General features: G+C 37.0%; 1 protein-coding gene across 4 annotated transcripts in view; it reads left to right on the top strand.

Moving 5' to 3' along the window:
• DIAPH3 (diaphanous related formin 3) overlaps positions 1–18,376 on the top strand; it is a 441,105-nt gene that overhangs the window by 55,880 nt on the left and 366,849 nt on the right. For all 4 annotated transcript variants that reach the window (XM_033105125.1, XM_033105126.1, XM_033105127.1 and 1 more), the window contains one exon: positions 5,102–5,206. In XM_033105125.1, coding sequence (XP_032961016.1) covers positions 5,102–5,206 — 105 coding nt within the window. The remainder of the gene's footprint in view (positions 1–5,101; positions 5,207–18,376) is intronic.

The raw sequence follows: 18,376 nt of genomic DNA, 5'->3' as shown, positions 1-18,376 counted from the left end.
CAGGACTATGGTGATCTTAAACAATTTATCTAAGCCTCAGCTCACACATCAATACAGAGAGGATGATACCTACCTCAAAGGTTATTAGTGAGGATTAAATAAATGCTTAGGTGTTTCCCACAGTGCCTGGCTTGAGAATTTAACCATTTAAGGTGATAGGGATACTAGGTCGTCATAAAAAGCTATAGAAAAAGTTGTTGGGAGAATGCGTGAAAAGGATGTTTGCAATGAAAATGGAGCAAATGTGAGTCACTTAAGAACGGTGTGTTTTGGAAAATTTCAAGATTTTGAAAATTTCTAGATTTTGAATGGAATTTTGTTACCTGTGTCTTAAACACTTTCTCTCAGTGACCTCCGATGTGTCTTGATAGTTTCTTTACTTCCCTCCTCTCCATCAGGTACATGCATATTTATTGTAGCCAAATACGTAACCTTTTTATTGAGTGGACTTTTTATAAAATTCTTTTAAAGAATGAGGGATGCTCCATTTTTTCTCATTCTTTCAAATTATTTTTATAGCAGAACTTTTATGAATATTTCAATTTAATCTTTAAAAAAACTTTATCTTGAAACAATTTTAGACTTATAGAAGAGTTGCAAAAATAGTGGAGTTCCTATATACCTTTCACCCAACTTCCTCTAACGTCAGCATCTTAAAACTTTTGTACGATGATTAAAACTAAAAAACTAACATTGGCCAATATTCACTAAACCACAGACGTTATTCAGATATTGCCCCGTTGCCCACCTGACCTTTCCTGTCCCAATCCAGGGTCACACCTTGCGTTTAATTTGTTCTGTCTCCTTAGTCTGTTCCAGGCAGTGACAGAGTCTTTTAAGACCTTTACACTTTCGAAGAATCCTGCTTAGTTATTTTGTAGACTGCCCTCAATTTGGGTTTCTTCTTGCAGTATTTCTTCTCTCTATTTCTAAAATCTATCCCTAGACTTGCCCAGTAAAACAGCACAGTGATTCGATTTAGGTATAGTTTTTAATTAGAAAGTAATTAACTAAGGGAAAATTACTTTTTGATGTTGCAACTCCCAATTTCCTCAGGCAAAACTGTGTCAAAACGTCTATGTGAAGGTAGTACTTTAAATGAGTTGATTCACAATGTATGTTGCTCAGGTATTAATAGAAGTGACAACAAAAACAATCACTCTTCAGACAGAAACTAGTTTTGATTTGATGGCTACTTGAATATTTTTGAATGAGATAATATTAGCTAAATAGCCAACTGATAAGATTTTTCCATTTAAAGAATAGATATTTATTTTCATATCTACTGAACTATTAGCCTCATTCAAATTACTCATCAGGGTCTATATATGTTCTATGTATTTTATGCTCAGTATTTTATTTAGAAGAAATATTAAGTGAATTGCATACATATACCAATATATTGATATATCAAGGCAAACTGCCATTTCAGGGCTCTTAAAAGATCTGTAGCTGCAGTATTACTTTATGTGTGTTAGGCGTCCCGATGTATGTGTGAAGGGAAGAATTGGTTAATACACAGTGGTTTATATTGCTTGTTTAGACGCTATATGTGGTTTTCCGTATTATTCAGTTTGGCTTAGGAAGTAGCCTTATTATAACATAAAGCAAGGCATTTTCAAATGGTGTTGTGGATGCTGTTGGTGCCGCTCCAAGATCCATCCCTTCACCTGGTGTTGCCTGCATCTCCAGTGGCGAGTGCCTGCACACCCAGGAGGTGAGTGCTGGCATCCCCAGGTGGTGAGTGCCTGCATCTAGAGGTTTGGCCTCAGGGAACGGGTGTCCTGCAGCTAAGGGTGACTGACTTGGGGGTGTCCTTCCAGGTGGTACTGACTATGGTGCAGTTCAGGCTGAAGCGAATATCCAGCTGAGGCCACATTTCCCAAAGTCTCTTTTTCCTGTCTTACCTTGCTTCCTTTACACCCCTCATCCTGCGAGCATCCCCTCGTTAATCACCTGTGCCTGAATTGCTGTCTCAGGTCCACCTCTGGGAAACCTGACCTAAGACAGTAAAGATGCGATATGATCACTTTGAGCAGATATAAATTTAAGTAATGTGAATATTGATGGCTTGCTCACCAGCAACCCATCACGATTGCCTGGAAATCACACTAGGCTGGGCTCCAGTTCTCAAGTTTAACAACCAGCGAGGTCTGAAAAGTCATTTCATTTCTGGGAGCCTGTCTTCTGTAATATATATGGAGCTTAGACTATGTGATATTCGGGCTCTCATGTTGAAGATTTTCCCCTTAAGGTGGGGGGTTATTAAATGAAGATGCGTAAGCTTAACTCCTTTGGAATTGAAACATAAAACATGGATGCATTTTCTAGGAAAAAGCTTCCGTACATTTCCCAAGGACTTTGTGACCTCCCAGAAGTTCAGTGCCAATGACTTAATTGGGTTGTCTGTCTTTTAGCCCTTTATAGAGTTTCAAAATCTATTCTAAGAATACTGCACCCTTTATACATATATACATACATACGTATGTGTAAACACACACACACACACACCCCTATTTTTTCTTTCTATTGTTTCCATATTTCTTTTTCCTTTTGTAAATGTCAGTTACTCTTACACATTCCAGTGCCATTTCCTTCTGGACATGCCGAGAATGACCACGTATTAGATGAGGTTTGTGACAAATTTGTGCTATTACGTAGTTGATTGCAAATTTCTTTGTAGTATTATCTCTTCTTTGTTTCTTCTTTGTTTTTAAATATGGACTATCATCACACCTTTGTCACCAAAGTGAGTGCCATATTTAGACAAGAGTGGTCAGGTAAGCCAGAGAAAAGAGCTTGGGGGGACTCTGGGTCTCTTCCTTAATTCCAAACGTACTCCTTTTGAGTATAGGCTCATGGCATCTTGAAGATGCTTTTCCAAAAAGAAAGCAGTCGCCTTTGTATCTTTCATCTGTCTACCTTGAAATTTTATTTTGACTTCAGCTACGACGAATGGACTTTCTGTTTTTTAGTATTTTACAGTATTTCTGTATCAAGTATTTTAATTTGTTGGCTAGAGAGGCTGGGTCATGTATGGTCATTAGACAGAAAGGAAATAAAAGTATAGTGAATGATTTAAAGCAGGTTCTCAAGGTTTTTAGGTCCCGCCACCTTTTCTAATTTTTTTTCTAATTTTTCCCTAACTTCCTCATTACTTTCTTAGAGTGAGAATTTTTATAGATATTATAAGTTATGTACTCAATTTAAAGGAGTCAGTATAATGCCTCAGTGTACTAAATAATAAAACTATGTATTTCAATATAAACAATTGGCCATGACTAGTCAAGAAGATACATTAAAGTCACATTCTTGAATCTCTGCCTCATGCCATTGTGAGTACAATAGTTACACAGGTGTGCTGTTTTGGTGATTCAAATACCATAAGCAGTGCATCCTGTGATGCCTAAATTTCAGAAATGGAGCACAACTGTTGGTGAAGCTTAACAAAAACCCCCCAAAACAGTGTGCCTATAATTTACAGAGTAAATTGTGTATTAATGTGTATTAAAAAGCATGCAATAAAAAGTATTTCATATGTGACAATTTACATATGAATTCCATTTATATCTAATAATATTCAATTAGAGTTTAAGCTTAAATACTTAGGATTCTCTCTGTCTTTTTAAGATATGTGCATCTCTCTTTGGGAGACAGAACAGTTTTTTTTTTGTTGTTTTGTTTTGTTTTTCTCATTGTGTAGGACTAGCCCAGGTGTTGCAGAAAAATCAAACACCCTTCCCCCCGCAAATCCTGGTAGCATCACCTCAGTCACAGTGACAACCAAAGTGCCCTCAGACATTTCCAAAGTGCTTCCTGATGGTGTGAAGGCCCACTGAGAATCACTGGCTTAGAGGACAAAAATGAAACAAAACAAACCGTTAGGCATATAATAGTATATTTGTAAGTAGAACAGCCAAGATAGACATTACTAATTACTACCTTTTATTGGAATGTCAAATGGAACATCTTCTAAGATCTTAAATATTTATATCAAGGTGCGATGAAGGGAATTTTGACTTTTCAGTACTTGAACGGTTGGTAGCCAAAAACTGAGTCAGCTGAAGGCATAAACTAATGTCTGATGAATTGTAGAACACTTACACAACCCAGAAGAAATCTAACTTGCTGGGCTCTATAGGTGATCCAGAGTCCTCATTTTTATGGTCCGATTTTTAAGTGCATATGGAGTTTATATGCACTCGTATCACAAACGAGCCAGAGCTAAGATCAGGAGGAAACCCCCTTGAGCTGCCCTCCTCCTTCTGCCATTTCTGTCTTTCCTTTGCCTCCTTTTCCGTCACCGGAACAGCTTCTTACTTAAGTGACTTAATTGAAAGATTCTAGTAGCAATTCCTGTATTTATGTGGATATACTTGACTCGTATTTTTAGTGAGAATTAGTCCTGTATTAATACCCGGTACCTTAAACCCTCATTTTGAATGCTGCTTGATCAGTATTAGGTTTTCAGGTGGTACCTCTCTTCTTAAGCGTGACTTTTTAATAAGTTTAGCAGTGAATGAAGGTTTTACGTAGGGGTGGAGAATAGACAACTAAAACTATAGGATGCTTCACTTTTTGCTGGGATCAGTGCCAGGTGTTTGAGAATATGTGCTTGTAGCTATCAAATCTGGAGAGTGGTTGGCTTATTTACCTTTTACGTTTTGATACACGGAGTACCTCTTTCAAAATGGTGCAAGATAGTTTCAGGTGCAGCTATTGTCAAAAAAAAAATACACAGACACAGATACATACACACACACACACACACATATTTGGAAATTGTGAGTCCTAATGACTTTATGAAAGGCAGAAATCTGCAACTGTCTAATTATCTATAGTGATGCAAATGTAATTTTACTAGCCTGCTGTGAATTTAAAAGCTGTTTTGGTAAGTGTTTTACCTGTGAAGATGATCTAGAATAATTTCTTCCCTGTGTCTCAGCTCTTTTCTCTCTCCTCCAGGCAGAACTGCACGTAAATCATTCCGAAACAATTAATGCTGCTTTAGTCACAAATTATTGATTTTCCGTTCATAGAGTATGTAGAGTTGCTGCTCTACTTAGATTCTAAAATGAGGCTTTTTAATTGTGTTTTCCAGGAAGATATGAATTTAAATGAAGATAAGAAGGCACCTTTGCGGGAAAAGGACTTCAGTATCAAAAAAGAAATGGTGATGCAGTACATTAATACTGCTTCCAAGACAGTAAGTAAAACTGTCAAGTGGAAAAATATTGCTGAAACGTGCGGTGGGATGAAAAACAATGCATTTGTCTAACGGAGCACTTAAGGTTGTGGCCAGCTGGAATCAGAGCTGGTGATGTATACTTAATGTATAATTAAAGGCACAAGTATTATAATAAGTTTGTTTAATTTAAAAGTCTCTCTCACCTTATGACTTTTAAACTGCTTTTGTTTTTTAGCCACTCACATTGCCAAGGAACACTGGTTGGTTGGTTTGCTCATGCTTAAGACAACTTCCCTCGTTAGTGAATTAAGATGGTTATTGATTTCCGTGTCTCTTATAAATTGGGATACTATTTGTATTATGGAAAAGTGAGACTGATTTTACTCTAACTACCTGAATCAGGATGCAGAACAGTGGCTTAGAGGCATATCTTTAATGTGAGTTTTCCTATGGATAAAATTATCTTGTAAAAATTATAAATGTAGACATTGAAAGGAACGTTAAGCCTCTATATGGCTGCCAGTTTTTCAGGGAAACGTGAAATATGTGGGTGGAAATAATGACTGAATGTCTAAGAAACCATGACTGGCACACAGAATCAATTACATTTATTTCATGGACCAACAAATGAGCTTGACCGGTCAGATAAAAATTTTAAATTAATAGATTGGATGAAAAATATAAAATGGAAACTAATGAAGAAGCGATTGGTAGAAAAACCGTAGAAAATGATTTTGGCTGAACTGAAGATCACATTATATTAGAGAAAAATAACATACCATAGTTTTCACCGGATGCTTTAACCTAAGGTCAGGTTAAAAGAATGTAAGTTATTTATACTTTACCTCCATTTATCTGCTAGACCAGTCAGTGACTGAGGTATTTCTTTTGGACAAAGGACTCAAATGATGATTAATTTTTTAAACATGTCTCATTTTTGGCAGTCTGATGTTCAGCTGTAGAAATCACTCAGTACTGTGATTTCAGCTCTTCATTTAGATGGGTTCTGTACCTGCTATCGTGATATGGATTACTTTTGTCACTTAATGATACTTAGATATCACAAATTAGCATCAGGATTTTGGAGTCAGAGCTCTTGTATTTTACATCAGTTTATATATCATCTCTTTGATCTTTGGCATCTTATTTTACCTCTCCATCTTCAATTTCCTCATTCATCAGGTGGAACTAATGCCCACGTCACGGTCTTGGTGTAGTTAGAGTTAAATTGTTTATTCCATGGTTAGAACATAACACATTTTATAACTGGTGACTGCCACTGTGGCAGCAGTGGTGGTAGTAGCAATTGTTTGTTTTTTTGTTGTGCTCTGCGATTTGTTCATTATTTGTGCTGTTAAAATTATTACACCATAATTAAAAATGTAAGTAAATGTGCATCAGTAAAAATGCAGGTTTGCTATTATTGAGTCGACATCTTTAAGACATTCATTTGTTCATTCATCACAGTTACTAAGTGTCTCTTTATCAGGCACTGTTTTAGGCTCTGGAGATGAAGCATCAAGATAGTCTATCATTGTGTTCTATGGAGCAACATAGGACAACACATAAAAACATGTAATAGGAGGTGAAAAGGGATGTGGGAAAAGTAGCAGAGGGGATGGAAATGGTATAATTGTTTTACATAGAGTAATCAGGGAAGAGTACCCTGTTCGGGAATTTTAAATCCAACAAGCCTGAATTCACTCAATATAATAACAAGAGATACTATCCTAGAACTGGTTTAGAAAACTTTGAAGTAAGAATGCATTTTAATTCTTGAATTTCAGTTAATAAACAGACTTCTTAATAGGAGAACAAACCGTTTTGAACTTCATTATAGTGTATCTATTTCAGTTTGCATTCACGATTTTAAACTTTAATCCTCTAATCATTTTGGACTAAGGTTGGAATTTATTTGCCAGAATTAGTTAATTAGATTATCAGGATTGAAATAGATTAGTTATCTAAAGTATGATTAAAGCATTGACTCATTTAATTAGTGTGTGGGGGCTCATGGCTTTTCCTAGGAGAGGGTTCTGAATAATTTGGCAGATGGTTAACGCTGTAGAAAGTTCAAGCTGATGTCACTTATTTTTGCTGTGGAAGTAGAAACACATTTATTAACTCTAGCTTACAGACTTTGTCATGCTAGTATAGTTAGGTCAATGAGTACTGAAAAAGTTTCTGTGAGGAAAACAATCACAATTTTTCATAGGTAGGTTATTTTAGAGAGGCTGTGGTTTATGTCAGATACGAGGTGTGACAATTAAGTTTGCAAGCTTACCACCGTGCGCTTACATTGGCAGCACTGTATACACAGCTCAGTAAGGTTTCATAACCTTCATATATCAAAGTCTCACAGGTGTGTTTGTGTGGATGTGTGGCGCTGTCTTGCTGTGTGGCGTTCATTGTTGTTGCGTGTTTTTGTGTGCTGTGGTGAAAATGTCTGAGCTTGAATTAGAGCAACGAACAAACAAACATTCAGTTTCTTGTTAAACTTGGCAAGAGTGGAAGTGAAATCAGGGACGTTAGTCCACGTTTATGGGGATAATGCCATGAAAAAAACAGCAGTGTACAAATGGATTAAATGTTTTCCTGAGGGGAGAGAACACGTCACTGAGGAAGAGAGGTCAGGGCGGGCGGCCAGTAACAAGCAGAAATGATGAAAACATTGCAAAAATTCATCGAATTGTGCGTCAGAATCAACGGCTGACTATGAGAAGCATAGCAGACCAAGTAAACATAGAGAAACAGGAAAATCTTAACTGAAAATCTTGGCATGAGAAAGGTGTGTGCAAAAATGGTCCCGAAGGAGCTCACCGATGAACAAAAGCAAAGGAGAGTCAAAGTTTGCCAAGACCCTTTGGAGAGGCAAGACGATGTTTTGGGCCATGTTATCGCTGGTGATGAAACATGTGTGTACCAATACGACCCTGAAACAAAGTGTCAAAGTGCACAATGGAAGTCAGCCAATTGTCCACAATCAAAAAAGTTCTGTAAGTCCAAATCAAGAGTCAAAACGATGTTGCTAACCATTTTTGATATCAGATGGATTATTCATTATGAATTTGTACCCACTGGATGAACAGTTAATCAAGTTTACTATTTGGACGTGCTGAAAAGGCTGCATGAAAAAGTTAGACGACCTGAACTTTTCGCCAACAATGCATGGCTCTTGCATCACAACAATGCACCAGCTCGCAGGGCACTGTCTGTGAGGGAGTTTTTAGACAGTAAACAAATCACTGTATTGGAACACCCTCCCTACTCACCTGATCTGGCCCCCAGTGACTTCTTTCTTTACCCAAAGATAAAGGAAATATTGAAAAGAAGACATTTTGATGACATTCAGGACATCAAGGGTAATACTACAACAGCTCTGATGGCCATTCCAGAAAAAGAGTTCCCAAATTGCTTTGAAGGGTGGACTAGGCACTGACATTGGTGCCTAGCTTCCCAAGGGGAGTACTTCGAAGGTGACCATGGTGATATTCAGCAATGAGGTAGGTAGCACTTTTTCTAGGATGAGCTTGCGATCTTAATTGTCAGACCTCATATACGTTTGTTAGCATTTTACCCTTAGAATTTGCTTTGAGATTCTCTTTTGTGGGTATTAACAGTAGGTGTTTAGAAAATAGTACTGATGCCTGCAGTTCATGATTTGAAATGTTTCAGAAATGCTAACCCTCACAATAACACTAAAATAGATAAGCTTGGTTTTTAGAAGAGGGAAAAAAAAACCCAATCAAATCAGGTTATTTCTAAGACCTTAGTAAGTTTCAGTTTAGGTAGCCAACTAGGAACACTGAATTTCTTCAGAGAGGAAAGATTATTAAAACTTTATTAAACCAATGTCATGTGTAGAGGCTGCAAATGCCAGTTTTACACTTTTTCCTCACTGCCTAGCACAGGGATGTGTGATCCAGGTTTGAGCAGCACAATCTAATGGCCAGGGCTGCTGGGGGCTCTGAGAACATTTTCTCTCCTTCATAAAAAGTTCCAGAACAGGAAAGCCACTTTCTCCTGCCATTAGACATGGTTGTGAGAGGGTGTGGGATGCTTGGGATGGAACATCTTGGAGCTAGTGCTCTGGCCTAATGCATTCAGTCCTGCTTCCAGGCTCTCCCTTGCTGTGAGGCGATGCACAGTCTTACTCAGTCTGCTGTAAGTTGGGTTTCTGCTTGGTAGCTGTAAGCATCCTGCCGTACCATCCAGATGTACTTTTGCCTATGCAAAATCTCTCTTTATCTCTAATTCACTTTGGAAATTTCCTCTTTCCATGCAAAGGAGCATCTTAAAAGACCCTCCCTTTGCCCAGTGGGCTCAGAGCTGAGATGGGAGAAGTACTACATGGCCCAGGGGCCATTCCCTGGTAAATGCCTTGCCTGAGATGTTCAGCAGCAAGTTTATTGGAGAAAACTTCTTTCAAAATGAGTTGCACAGACTTGACTTCTGTTCGGTTACTCGCTGGAGGGTAAGACTGTTGTGTAATTAGTGGGAAGGACCTTGAAAGTGGGATGTGACATGATAGTCCAATTGGAAGAGAATTCACAGTTCCCAAACAATGTAAGAAGAAGAAAATTCTGGAACAGAGCAGAGGATCTCTAGAGCCACCGAGGCCTACACATTTCCCTCCTTTGTAAATGGAAAGGAACTAGAATTTAATGTACGCATCTACCATTTACATGTGTCTTACTGTGCTTGACCTAACTGTGAGTGTAGTTCTTCTTCTTTACTATGATTTAATTAGTTTTATTCTTTTTCACCCCTTAAAATTCTTAAAGTACCCCTGCAGGTATCATTGATTTTTGTAGTCAGCACTTTTGTGTTTTGAATAGACAAGCCAGGTTTAGGAAACACATCCGATAGAGATGCCTTCACCAGCTTTTCCTTTTCTTCTTGGTTTCGCTGAATCATACCCTCTGTCTGTGATCCCAGTGTTTGTGTTGGTATTTATTTTCCTGTGGGTGCTTGACTTGCATTTAGGATGAGCTGGCCCTGGATATCTTATCTCTGGGTGATATGAAAGTCTCCCATGGCAGGGTTAACAGAAAGCCATGCATTGATTTATATATTAATGTGTTAAAAAGGATACCTGTAGAGAGTAGGATTTAGATCAATCCAATACTCCCCACTTTATCACAAAGGATTAGTAAAAATAAAACATTCACTCTACTTTTCCCACCTGTTGAGAAGAATCTCCTATGAACTGTTCCACTTTTAGACTTTTTCAGGATAATCTGTGGCAATACAAAACTGGAGAAGTCCTGAGAAGCGAAAAGGATATATCCCACAAAGTGAAAGCAAACCCCTGGCAGGAGGACGAGGCTAAGCGCGCTGAGGGGGAGTGGAGACAGTCAGTGGGCCAAGTTTGAGAGACAGAACAAGAGAACCAGAAGGATGTCTGGTCCTTCGTGGGAAGGTGCAGTTTCAGGCAGAGAGACAAAGTGAAAGAGTGTTTAGGGAAACTTTGTGCTACACAGTGTTCACGCCTTTATTATGTCTCCAAGGTCCCGTCAGTAGAGTTAAGCATTTGCTCATCACTGTTTTTGGAGTCATCTTTTTCTTTTTTTCCAATTAATTTTTATATGCACGCTGATGAGACTGTTCGTACAGTTCACTTCCATACAGATTACAACTGGAGTGCTACCCGTCAGCACATACTTTTTGTTTTGTGTTTTACCCTTAGAGGCGGATAAAATGCTTTAGACGTTTCTCTTTGAAATTTATACTTCTGGTTCCCTCTGAATACACTAGCTTGGAAGCAAAAGCTCTTACAGGTGTCCCTGCCCAGTCCCCATCCATGTGTCGTCGGAATCTGTTCACAGTGCAAGTAACATGTTCATTTGGGGGTGAGGGGCTGATAGCTAATAAAGAAGGCCTTATTTCATATTTCGAAGCTTCTTAATTAGAATATCCATCCTTTATTTCCTGTTTATGTTTAGGTTTTTTTTCCTTTTTGATTTCTCTTTTCAAGGAAAGGAGCAAAATTTCTCTTTTATAAGTGCTCCTGGAAGTTTGCTAGCTTCCTTGAACTTTGTTTTTGATTGTTTTCTTTCCCAGTCAATCCGGACTGCTGTCAGTGGCCACAAGGGCTCTTTTGAGGTATTGGAAAAGTTTGGAGAGTGTTTCTCTGTACTCCTTGGACACTTACCTGTTTCTGTGGTTCTTCCTGAGACCTGTTTAAGAAGAAATAGTTAAATGTCAAGTATTATAGAACATATCTTTAGAAGGCATATAAAAAGATTAACAAGTTTTTTAAGCAGTGTGATAAAATGAGTTCTTAAGTGTTGGATCGTAGATACTTGTTTGTGCGCGTGTGTCTGTACATAGTGTTTAAAAGTATTTTGAGGTGTTATGGTACCCTGCTCCGTAGGGAATGGTTTTCTCAAGTATGGGGGATCTGGTTTTCTGCAGTATCGGCCTTCTGGGCATATCTTGAGCAGAATTATATTTTGAGAACATATTAGTCATATGTTCAGATCTGTGTACATTTTTTCTAGGTAAAATATCTAGTGTTCATTTTACCATCGATTTGTTAATATCGTAAGATCAGTGAGGGCATGTTTATACCTTTCAGTGTCTGTTTTTCTTAGAGTTCAGTTTTATATGCTAATTTTGGAAAGTATTGTCAGATACAGGTAAATCAAGTTGTTTTGTTGTATGTTTCTCTCACTTTTTGTTGTTGTTATTTTTGAAATGGGTTATATTTGAACCATCGGACATGTAGGTGGACCGGACAGCTTTACACATTCTTGTGAATTAAAGTTAGCATGGATTATTTTTTGGCTTCCATTTCAGGTTGGGGATTTGATCGGAGCACCCTTGTAACATAAAAGCTGGGTGAAAATTTGTGGCTGGTACTTAGTATGAGACACATTTATCAGCATTGTCCTTGCCTAAGATACTTCTTCGCCTGTTTGTCTCCAGGTCTTGCTTGCTGACTAGGAGAAAATTTCAGAGCCTCAGGGTAATGAACCAATTTCTTGTTAAGGATATTTCCTAATAATCTCTCTGGCACTTTAATTTCCATTTATGCCTATATAGGACAGGTTTTATTTATGTACAATTAAAATGATCTTTCAGCAGCTCAGATTCATCAGCTTCCTTATGAGACCTTTCTGGGTAGCTCCAGTGGCATTTAATGTTCTCTGCTATTACTGCAGTGTGTTTTTGTTTAGGCAGGAGATGGTAATGAAGAAAACGGTCCTCTTCTTTTTTTTTTTTATAGGAAGAAATTCCATTAGGCTCAAATTAGATCTGTATATTTTTGGTCTAAAAATCTTACAGCTAGTTAACATAACCTTTTATTATAGCACTGTAAAAAAAGACTCGCCAGATATCGAAACATCATTATTTACTGGTAAAATTTACTAGACTTTTAGAACCTGACATGGTCAGTGATGCTTAAACCCATTGTGGTATGAGAGGTCATCTGAGGTTGTTTTATCTTGGTTATTTTGAGTTGTTTCTTGGTCTGAGATATTTTGCTAGGCTCATGCTTACATTTTTAGATTTTTATGAATTTAATTAAACTTCTCATGTCTGCTAACTGCAAAAGTATTAAAAGCTTTGAAAGTGCCAGAAATGAGGCATGTGATTATGATGGAGGTGATGTGAAGACATGAGAAAATATCTGTATGGAATGAAAGAAGGAACAGTTCTGAAGAAATAAGTGAAAAATGGAGAAAAATGGTATGTATGTACAATTGCATTTCAGTGAACGAAGGGGAAAAGTAATGGATGGAATGAGGGAAAAAAAAAAAGGAACAATGGCCCTCAACCTTGATATCTATTAGAATCATCTGGGGAACTTAAAACAATCTCAGTGTCTGGGCCCTGTCATTTAATAACTGAGAATTCCTGCAGAGGCGACCCAGGCTTAGTATGTATGTATGTGTGTACCTATACAAAAGGTTGGACAATTAAGTTCACAAACTTCCCACTATGCACTTACATGGTGGAAAGTTCGTGAACTTAATTGTCCGACCTGGGTGTGTGTGTGTGTGTGTGTGTGTGTGTGTGTGTGTGTGTGTATTTTTTTTTTAAAGTACTTGTGTATTGATTTATTGATGATAGCCATTCTGATGAAGCTCTCTCGGTGACTCCAGGGTACAGAGGAGGGTGAGAACTTCTGGGCTGTACAAGGTGCCCCTCATCACTGGATGTCCTTTGTTGTCACATTGGTTCAGCAAAAGACTAGGGGTTAATAGAACTTAAAGGCTAAGCATGGTGAACATTTACTAGTAAAACTATTATCCAGGGACTGTAGGTTCCAGGCTAGTAGGCACGTGCCTGATGTCAAAATGAGTGTTCAAATACAATAGCATACTGTAGCTACTAAGAAATTCTCCCTGACACTTATAGACATAATCAAAGGGGAAGGTTACCTCCTGTAACCGATAGGAGAAGCTGCTTGGTTCTGGAAACAGATGCCCAATAGAACAGGTGTTAGCAAGGAGAAGAGTGAGTATGCCTGGTGTTGAAGCTTCAGTCGACTGATTGACCTTCTTAGTTGGTGGCAGTAAACTAAATCCCTCTTAATTTAGTTTGGACTTAAGAGACATCCTTTCAGTGTTTACTTATTCCTGGATAGAATAAATTCTATACATACGAGTACTTAAAAAATCTTTAATGGGTTAGTCATCTTGATATGCAAAAGGTATTCATTCCTAATTTCATGTTGTCTTTCTCTGTCTGACTTAGTTCACTTAACAATATTCTTGAAAACTGATTACCACATGATATAGGAAATTTAGGATAAATACTTCATTTCTTTGCCAGTTTTCGAGATATTGAATTGGTTCCCTATTATCCTTTGAAGGTGACCAGTTAATTTTAATATCATTAAAAATGTGTGCATCACAATAATTATTCTTAGGAAAGCTCCAGTTGTCCCGTATTTGACCAGTGGGACCTGTCCAGTTTGGCTCCTGGTCATTTGGGCATGACCCCAGTGGTTTTGGATCGTTTCATTATGATCTAGCCGCCTCTCTTTTCCCACAGATATGGAATCAGTCATTTCCTTTAAGTGGAAGTGATTTCAATAACAATCTGGAGATCAGGGATACTTGTTGTTAGTGGGTTAATCACTGCTTGTAGCCTCTTTAGCGGACAGACCAAAAAGAAAAAAAATGTATGTGTGTGTATTTAAAATTTTTTTCTTTTGTATGTGCTGTCCTCGTTTCCACCTGTTGTACTATATCTATATCGAGCATATAGCCATTACATTTAATACACTTTTTTCTAGTTCTCATTCAGCCTTTACTTCTATGAATAACTGTACGTAACCCTCATTAAGTCTTTACTTCTATGAGTAACTGTATTTTAATGCTTGTCACCAGTCCTTATGTCAGTATTTCTCTAGTCATTTTATCTGAAGTTTGTTCTTTAGTAGATTCCTTTGAAGGACTCATGGGAACAACATTCCCTGAGTTTTTCAGTTAACAGTATATGCCCTTTATTGTTTAGTCATTTTTACTGTATACGAATTATTTGACTCACATGCTTTTTTCCTTAGGCTCTTAACTATTGTATACCGTTTTCTTCTACCATAAAGCATGATAGCATTCCTGTCAAAAGGACTGCTGATAACTAATTTTTATTCCTTATAGGATATTGGCTCTTTAGAAGCCTGAGTTGGGATTTTAAAATAAGTGTAGTCTCTTTCATTATGGATTTGACTTTGGTTTTCCTCTTCAGGGATCCTATTATCTGTATGTTGGATTTTTGTGTCTTCAATATGCTACTTTCCTCTAAATCCTTTTAATCTTACTTTTCTTTTCTTTTTAATTAAAAAACTGTATTTTATCTTTGTCCCTTATGACATGATTTGGTTTTTTGTTTGTACATACTTCTAGTTTAGTTTTCATATCTGAAATTTATTCCCTTGAACCTTTTTCTCCTTTTTTTCTTGAGTTTTCATATGTCATTTCTGAGTGTTTCTAATTCTGCTTTAGATATTTTTTTTCATGTCTTGTATATTCTCTTAATGTTGCTTAGCTCATTTTGAAATTATAAGTTACAGTTTGCCATGTCTTATGGATTTGTTTTTGTGATGATCTTTCATCTTATGTATGAGTGTTCTCAATTTTGATTTCACTCTCAGCCCTTTCTCCCAAATGTGGGGTCCTGTCCTGAAAGGAAGCTCTGGCAGCTCAGCGTTGGGACCTCTTAGGACATATACTACTACTCTAGTCCCTTCAGTTCTTTTCTGCCTCTTTGACGCACCCACAATTGGAGTAGGCGAAACTCAGTCTGGTTTCAGCTCCTGTTCAAATGGACTTACTGTGATTTCTAATGAATGCCTCCGGACTATTTTGGAGTTCTCCTGTTTTCATGTTCATCAGAGACTTTATTGCTTCCTCTGCTTCTTCCTACACAAACATTGATACTGTTGAGATCCCGTGGGTGTTAGTGGTTTGTCTCTAACTGCTTGTGTTGTGAGGATCATGGCGATACAGGCATACCTAAGAGATATTGAGGGTTCAGTTCCAGTGCACCACGATAAAGCAAATATTTCAATAAACAGAGTTTGTGAATTTTTTGATTTCCCAGTGCATATGAAAGTTATGTTTACATCATACTGTAGTCTGTTAAGTGTGCAATAGCATTATGTCTAGAAAACAATGTACATTAGTTAGAAAATACTTTATTGCTGAAAAGTGCTAACCATCACTCAGGCCCATTAGAAAAATGGTGTCGATAGACTTGCCCGAAGCAGGGTTGCTGCAAACCTTCAATTTGTTGGAAAAAAAAACAAAAACCCAAAAAAACCCAAAACCAAAAAAACACCAAAATCTGTGAAGCACAATAAAATGAGGTTATTCCTGTATCTTGTCTCTCAATATTGTTGGGTTTTTGGTTTTGCTATTTGGTTGTTTTGTTTCTTCTTCTACCGGGATCCGTGGAGTTTCAAAAACTATTCTGCTGCTGCCATCTAATTTTGAATCTCATATTCTTCTCTTTATGCCAATTTGTCTTTGGTTAAAGGACGGTTCTGGATTATCAGCATTCTTCTCTCTCTGGCCCCCACACAGCTCCTTGATTTTCAGGGGAGAAATTATGATATATTATGGAATGACATTTTGCTATGTAACTTTAACCGATAGCTCTAGGTTTTGCTGTTTATTTCACCCATAAACTTTCATCAAATTTCTTAATGGTCCATGGCCTACAAACAGATTTACATAAAACACTAGTTTTAGCCTTAATTTCTATATTATGTGTGTGCAGTGCTACTATCTTTTCATATAATTCCAATAAGTTACGCAGAATGCATCCTTTTTTATATCCCATTGAGAGTTGGAAAATTCAGACTGCCCTTCAGTACTTTACCCCACCCCTGGAAAAATAGGTCTCATCTGCTTGTGTACGTCTATAAATTAGTGAGTGTGTTAAATCTATCACAGCATGAAATCATTTCAAGCTCTGTGAAAGACTATCTTAAAGAATTTAAATTGATTGCAGATGTTGGTGCAATTAAGCAGGCCTGATGAGCTCAGAATCATGTTTCTCAGATTTGAATCTCAATGCATTTAAAAAAATTATGATGATGTACTCCATGTAAATGGAGTTCCTAGGCATCTGAGTTTTTATCACCTTGTTTTTAAAAATGGTTCAGCAACGTGAAACTGATGTGTGATCCTTTATGCAGATACTTGTATTACTTAGAATGAAAATGTATTTATTATTCATCTTAAGTGTGGAGTTCCATGCCATCCTTAACTAGAATTGACTTTGGTTATTTCCTTCATTATCTCATTTGTCTACCAATTTGTTTGACCACCTTTTGTGCCTATAATTCATTTAAAAATTATTCTATGGGCAGAGAGTTATTTAATCCCTATTTTTAAGAAGGAAAACATGATTATAACAAGCCAGTGAGTTGGCTTAGATAATAAAAGCATAAGACCTTTTTTTTTTGCCTTGAGATTAGACTTTTAGCCTCATAGAACTCTACCTACTTTTAGTTGCTTTGGCTTTAAACTGCAGACGTAAAAGAAACTTTTCTAATTATTACAATATAACCCATTGGGTTGCAAACTAGAAAGTGAATTCTGAAACAAGACTGTGATAAGATTAAGTGGAGTGTACGGTGTGTTCATTTTCAACTTATTTCAGATTGATCCATGCACATTAAGTAATTAAACTCATCTATTTCTGTTACACACTGTAAAATGTTATGGACATTAGGACTTTATTATATATACAGTAGTAAAATAAATTACAAAAAAGATGAGTAGTTGTATTTAGATACTACTTTTAAATACTAAGAAAATTACTGAAATATTTGTAGTTTAGTAACATTAACAATTTGAAATAGGAACAAAGAATACATTAAATGTTTTCTAGATGTGTATTAAAGCTGTGTTCTACAATATTTTATAAAAGCAATTATTTTATTCTTTATGGCAGAATATACTTTGTTTAGTAGTTAAGAATCGAGCTTTGTTGCTTCCAGCTTTGTGATTTCAGAAAATTCATCATCCCTCACTATGACCTAGTTTACCAAATAATAAATTTTGGAGTGTTTGTGTGGGAATCTATGGGGTGGAAAGTAGGGCAACGATTAAATAGTCTCTTCAGTTATCTTGATGTCTTAAGTTCTAGTTGTCTTATCAGAGTTTAAAGTAAAGTATAAAATGGAACTGGGTGAATGAATGCTGCAGCAGAGCATTCTTACATCTGATTCATACTGGAATAAAAAGTTGGATAAAAATTGTTAAAACTGAGCATCATAAAAATTAGGATAATTTTTTCCTACTTAAAACATTAAAATATTCACATGCCAATTTTTGGATGTAGAGCGAAGCCCTTTTCTTGAGTAGGAGTGACTCCTATTTTGGTGTTTCCTACATAAGGCGTACCCAGGAATCATCATCTGTGATCACCATGTGTGTTTTAAGTCAACCAAGAATTTATACTTGTAAAGCAGTCTACGTTCAGACTTATAAGAGCTTTGTATGACTTTTACAGTGTGATCTTTTCACTTATCTTGCCCATGCCTAATTTGGAAATGAGCTTTTTAAAACAACTCACTCTCATCTTATCCTTTCTAAGCATTAAAGTAATTTATCATGGAAACAAGCCTCTGGTTTTCATTCTCACATGATTATATTAACAGGAGCAGATATTGTCACAGTTCATAAACCGTTTGGGGTACAAAAACAATCACCTCTTGGTATT

Source organism: Rhinolophus ferrumequinum, chromosome 4 (assembly GCF_004115265.2).
Source record: "Rhinolophus ferrumequinum isolate MPI-CBG mRhiFer1 chromosome 4, mRhiFer1_v1.p, whole genome shotgun sequence".
NCBI lineage: Eukaryota > Metazoa > Chordata > Mammalia > Chiroptera > Rhinolophidae > Rhinolophus > Rhinolophus ferrumequinum.
The sequence above is the reverse complement of the archived record's forward strand: the minus strand, read 5'-3'. Positions and strand labels throughout refer to the sequence as shown.